This window comes from Hydractinia symbiolongicarpus, chromosome 1, assembly GCF_029227915.1.
Source record: "Hydractinia symbiolongicarpus strain clone_291-10 chromosome 1, HSymV2.1, whole genome shotgun sequence".
In the NCBI taxonomy this organism is placed as follows: domain Eukaryota; kingdom Metazoa; phylum Cnidaria; class Hydrozoa; order Anthoathecata; family Hydractiniidae; genus Hydractinia; species Hydractinia symbiolongicarpus.
This window is the reverse complement of record NC_079875.1, coordinates 25,958,373-25,964,513: the sequence shown is the minus strand read 5'-3', so window position 1 is coordinate 25,964,513 and position 6,141 is coordinate 25,958,373. Positions and strand designations below refer to the sequence as shown.

Below are 6,141 nucleotides of genomic sequence, written 5' to 3'. Positions count from 1 at the left end.
GTTTACACGTTCAACAACAAAAACATAACAAACATTCTGTATCTTCTAAACGAAATCTCTTCACGTCACATCGAACGCACCTTGAACATTACATTAATTATTGAAACGTTGTATATTGTATAAAACACACCAACTCACTTCAGCATACTTTTCATATCTCTTTTGCTCATAATTGTTGCAAAGGGGTTACAAAACATTCTGAATCGTTTTCATCCGTGGTCACTCCGCCATTTTGTTTTGGCCATGTCACAAGATAACGGCATACCGCCCACCGCCCCGTTACCCGCCGCTCCGTCCCCTAGTCAAGCCGAGAGGTCGGAGGAAGATCACGTGCAAAGCTTACGAGACCCATTATTGACGCCGATTCCACCGATAACCGTTGGATCATCTTCAAGGACGAATGGAGCCGCTATAAGGAGATGGCCGGCTTGTCGAGTAAGCAGGACATCAGAAACGAACTCAGAGCTGCATGCTCTCAAAAGGTAAACGAGATGTTGTTTAATTTTATCGGCCCTGACACTCTGCTTACTGCGTCTGAGAATGACTTGCTTGGATTCATCAAGTCAGTATCCATAAAAGCCGTACACCCCGAAGTTTATCGCCAACACTTTTACAAATTAAAACAAAGTGATGGTGAAACAGTTACGTCATTTATTTCCCGTTTGAAAGCCCAAGCTATGCTTTGTAGATTTAGTTGCTCTGGAACCTGTGGAGACAACAGATGCACCCCTTCATACGCTGACGAAATGATTCGATCCCAGCTGATTGCCGGTCTCCAAAATTCGTCCCATCAATCGAAAGTACTTTCTGAAATGGAAATATTAACAACATTGAGCCAGCTTACAACCCGTCTTTTGACATTGGAATCAACTGAACGCGCTTCATCCGAATTTCAATCACCACACCAGTCGACATCTGACGTATCCGCCTTGAAATCAAAGCCATCATCCCGTCCACCCACCAACAACAACAACAACAAAACTTGCATCGGATGCGGAAAGCCTTTCCACCCAAAGGGTCGTTCAACTTGCCCTGCCTACGGTAAGACTTGTAGAAACTGTAATAAGTTGAACCACTTCGCTAACGTCTGCCGTAGCCCCAAGACCTCGGCGATTGAAGTCCCACCCGATAAATCTGCCGAATTCCTATTGTCAGCAGTAGATACCCCATCCCCATTGTGACTAGATGGACTCCCACATGGTGATCTAGTCATTAATCGTTTTATCCCAAGCACACCAGAAAAATAAACAAGAAAGCTTATATGAACCTACGGCCTAATGAACACTGGCCTGAAATTCCACAACTAGTCAACGAGAGAGCTGTTGCCGACACCGGTGCACAGATATGCACTACCGGACCACATATACTCAAGAACATTACGCAAGCCAAGCGATGGCTTCCACCTACAAAAAATCGCCTGAGGGGAGTGGGTAATAACAAACTAACAATTATCGGAACCCTCCTCGTCGATATTATCACAGCCAACGGCAAAACTACAGAACTGTTATACATATGTGAGGGGGTTAGCACCACCTACCTCTCACAAACCGCCCTGAAACGCTTAGACATTTTACGCGATTCGTTTCGCAACGATCCTTCCGTTAACGCCGCTATAACTAAACCCAGCACACCAGACACCTCCATCGCACCGTGTGGTTGTAATATTAGAACAGAATGCCCCCCATTACCTGACAAGCTACCATTTCTGCCAACAAATGACCACCGAATGGATATTGAGAAATGGATTAAAGACTATTACGCCAGTAGCTCGTTTAATGTATGTATACACCAGAAACTCGAAGTAATGACTGGTGAACCTCTTCGCATATCGTACCTACCAGACAATCCACCCAAGGCCGTACACACCCCAATCCCGATTCCACATCACTGGAAATACACCGTGAAATCCCAACTCGATTCCGACGTGGCGCTTGGGATCATTGAACCCATTTCTTCTGGTCACCCAACAACATGGTGTTCTCGTATGGTCGTTGTCCCCAAAAAGGACGGAACACCCAGGCGAACCGTCGACCTACAGGAGCTGAATAAAGCTACTCGTCGAGAGACGCACCACACCCAAACGCCGTTCAATATTGTCAGCGCCATACCCCCAAGAGTCAAGAAAACCGTCCTAGACGCTTGGAACGGATATCACAGTGTCGCCTTGTCCGAAGAAGCCCGTGATGCAACAACGTTCATCACCGAGTGGGGACGCTATAGATACCTTCGCGCACCTCAAGGTTTCCATGCTTCCGGGGACGGATACACCAAGCGCTTTGATGATATCACCAAAGACTTTCCTAGAGTAGCTCGATGTATTGACGATTCCATCCTTTGGGATAATGACATTACCAAATCGTTTTGGCATTGCGTTAGATACATCAACCTGTGTGCAACAAACGGTATCATCTTTAATCCAGAAAAATTTCACTTTGCTGGGGACGTTGTAGAGTTTGCCGGTTTTGATATAACTGAGGATGGTTACCGACCACCAGCTCGAATATTACAAGCCATCCAGGAATTCCCAACACCGAAAAACATTAAAGATATACGTTCCTGGTTCGGCTTAATCAACCAAACTACATACGCCTTTGCCCAAGCCCCAGTAATGTCACCCTTTCGAGAATTATTAGAGAAGAGTAAGAAATTTCATTGGGACGATACCCTAGAAACTGTATTTCAACGATCGAAGGTAGCAATTATTGACGCTATCAAAGACGGGGTTAAATCTTTTCAGCTCAACCGCCAGACCTGGTTATCGACACATTGGTCGAAAACCGGTATAAGTTTCACCCTGTTTCAAAAACATTGCCCCGATCATTGGAAAACAATTTACGCTGGTTCCCGATTCACGAGACTCGGAAAGCCGATACGCCCCTATCGAGGGTGAAGCATTAGCCCTTATGATCGGACTTCACAGCTGCAGAATGTTCGTCCTCGCCTGCCCTTCATTAATCGTAACAGTCGACCATAAACCTCTCGCTCCTATTTTCAACAGTCGCGCTCTAGAGAAAATCGAAAATCCTAGAGTGTTTAAGTTCCGTGAAAAAACGCTTATGTACAATTTCAAAGTTATCCCCATACCTGGAGAACTAAATCCTGCGTCTGACGCAACGTCACGAATGAAACCCATCGCATCTGTTGACATCGACAATCATATCGCCTACATTGAAGAGGAAATTACCCTCGAACAACCCACTGACACTATTCGTCTTAAAACTATCCGTAAACACGCATAAACGGACAAAAATTATCACCATCTATGCCAGCTTATCGAAGAGGGATTCCCAACGAATAAAGAATCAGTTCCACCAAACCTACGCGAGTTCTGGTCTCTACGTGAACGCCTGTATACCAGTAATGATTTAATCTTCTCCAAGGGGATACCACTCGTACCGAAATCTCTTCGACAACGTCTTCTCGATGAGCTCCATGTCTGTCACCAAGGAGTTTCCTCGATGAAAACCAACGCTAGACAACGTTTCTTCTGGCCAGGTATGAATTCGGACATTCAAAACAAACGTCTCAACTGCCGAAGATGCAACGAGATCGCCCCATCACAATCGAAAGAACCAGCCGAACAGCCACCTCAACCGTCCTACCTGTTTCAGCTAGCCGCCACGGACATCTTTCATATGGTAGGGCAAAGATACCTGATTTACGCTGACCGCTTCTCTGGTTGGACCGAAGTCGCCTGTCTACGAGCCTCACCGAATGCAGCAACCGTCAAAAACATTCTGCGTCGATACTTCAGCACCTTTAGTATCCCAGAAGAAAATTCATCCGATGGAGGTCCGCCATACGAATCAAACGAGTTCAACGCGTTCCTCAACAACTGGGGAATACGTCACAGATTATCGTCAGCATACCTACCGGAAAGTAACGGAAGAGCCGAGGTAGCTGTAAAAACCATGAAACGCAACCTCACATCGAACGCAGTCCAACTGGTTCTCTCGATACCGAAGCAGTAACCAAAGCACTCCTACTTCACCGGAACACGCCTGCACCAGACATGGGAATTTCTCCAGCCGAGTTACTGTTTGGAAGAAACCTCCCTGACCATCTACCACAACCAATCACTTTCAGAAGGGAGTGGTCCGACCTTGCTGACGCACGTGAAATGACACACGCCCGTCGATTTGAACTGTCAAACAAGAGGGATCGACACTCGCTACAACCCCTACAGGTCGGTGATTCGGTCGCGATCCAAAACCAACACAGCAACCATCCCAATAAATGGGACAAGACTGGCTGCATTGCTGAAGCATTACCTCACAAACAATACAGGGTTATTGTGGATGGAAGCCGGAGGTTAACATTAAGAAACCGCCGGTTCCTTCGAAAAATTCCACAAGAATGCACCAAAGATGCTGTTATTCCCGATTTAGTACCGGAAATAAGAAAGTTGAATGTCAAAGAAACTGAAAATGGTGAACACACGATTGTTCCCCCACATATACAAGAACAGCAAGAAGAAATAATGAACACAAACGACACAAATAACGATGAAAGCAATAAACATTCAACTGAGCAGGGATCAACTCCTCCACCTGCTCCCTTACCAAGACGCTAAACACGAGAGAGACGGTTACCGTCTCGATACAACGATTTTATTATGAAATAGGAATGAAGGATTTATATATTTTCCTTAAATTGTTTCTTTTATTTTTCCTAAAAAAAAAAAAAAACAGTAGGAAGGAACGTGTATATGTATCCCGTTTATATTTATCCGATAGTTAACCCGATTTTTATTTTATCTTAGTATGTTAGGTCAGAGAATAACATTCATTTGTCAACGAATATACAAATACTTCAGCAAACATTTTGCTACCCGATTATGTCTATTGTCAACAATTTACGAAGCTAATAAAAGCGCCAGCAGTATAGCCTAGTTAACTAAGCTTTCTTGTTCGATTTGATAAAATGAGTTTCTCTCAAACAAAAGCTTACACGCAAACGAATAACTCAGCGGAAACCCCGAGGTTAAATTAAACAATGTGATTAATCGCTTCGGAGTCCATTTTATTTTATCTGTAAGTTGTTTACCAAGCTTGGCCAAATCTGACTCTGGCAAAAACTTTGTAGAATACTAATGTTTGTTAGGGTGAGTGAAACTGTTGCAGGGCGCCTAGAGCAAAAGGTTTCAGTGTTCATACGAAAATGGCTAACTTGCACCGTTCCATCACAAACATCTCCCTATATGCTGACTCCTCTCCTGGCCCTCTGCCCATTAACAGCCTCACTTCTATTTTAAAGTCCGCAAAGATTAGTGGTCACCTACTTTTTCGACACTCCAAGGATCCAATTCTGTCAACACTCAATCCATCCCTAAAGTCAGGTTCTTGGAAGGTGAGCGATGCAGTTGACATAGCTGAGGGTGAATTAAAGTAGGGCGTGGACAAACCGGTAAATCCTTGACTGTTAAAGATGAGTTCTATGATGTTCCCTTCAGCAGTTTAGATGGTCTTCCTGTTGCCCCATCTCTCTTGGAATCATTTTCGTCTTCTTTCCTTAAATGCAAAGATTTTTTAATTCTCTTAGCTACCAAACGAAACGCGTCTTCCCCTGGTTTAAATGCTATTTCATATAAAGTATACAAAAAATGTCTTCCGATAAATACTCTCTTGTTTAATGTTTGTAAATCGTGTTTAAAAAATTGTGTGGTACCTGTTCAATGGCGTTATGCCCGTGAAATTTATATTCCTAAATCAAAAACTCCCATGGAGTCGAACATAACTGACTTTTGACCTAGCGCACTTCTAAATGTCGAAGGTAAGCTTCTATTTAGTCTTGTATCAAGGCGGTTGGAAGCTCACATTATAGCCAACAACAAATTCATGAATACGTGTGTCCAAAAAGGTTGTATAGAGAAACTTCCTGGGTGCTGGGAACATATGTCAATGGTTTGGTCGGCAGTAAAAGACTCTTGCTCAGCAAAGTCAGATTTGGCAACCATCTGGCTAGATATTGCAAGTGCGTATCCCACAATTCCTCACAGACTTATCTTTTTCGCTACTATATCGGCATATACAGCAAATCTTTTTCTAAAGATGCCACAAGCATTTCTTTTCTTAGCTGGCATAAACATCATCCTAGAATATACGCTAGAAGCATCTGTACCAAGGTTTATCACATCAAGCA

The 6,141-nt window shown here is 43.8% G+C and overlaps 2 protein-coding genes across 2 annotated transcripts; both read left to right on the top strand.

The window, feature by feature from the left end:
* Nucleotides 1-491: 491 nt before the first annotated feature.
* On the top strand, nt 492-1,181 carry LOC130621057 (uncharacterized). Its single transcript, XM_057436409.1, has one exon. It carries the CDS (start codon nt 492-494, stop codon nt 1,179-1,181), a length of 690 nt encoding a protein of 229 aa, XP_057292392.1.
* Nucleotides 1,182-2,927: 1,746 nt separating this feature from the next.
* LOC130620726 (uncharacterized protein K02A2.6-like) lies at nt 2,928-3,971 on the top strand. The gene is made up of 2 exons (XM_057436397.1): nt 2,928-3,225; nt 3,280-3,971. The coding sequence occupies exons 1-2, from the start codon at nt 2,928-2,930 to the stop codon at nt 3,969-3,971; spliced, it is 990 nt and encodes a 329-aa protein (XP_057292380.1).
* The last annotated feature ends 2,170 nt before the right edge of the window (nt 3,972-6,141 follow it).

Coding starts and splice junctions, on each gene's coding strand:
- LOC130620726 (XM_057436397.1), top strand. CDS start 2,928: ATGTTCGTCCTCGCCTGCCCTTCATTAATCGTAACAGTCGACCATAAA. Junction 3,226..3,279: donor TATTCGTCTTAAAACTATCC/GTAAACACGCAT, acceptor AGCTTATCGAAG/AGGGATTCCCAACGAATAAA.
- LOC130621057 (XM_057436409.1), top strand. CDS start 492: ATGTTGTTTAATTTTATCGGCCCTGACACTCTGCTTACTGCGTCTGAG.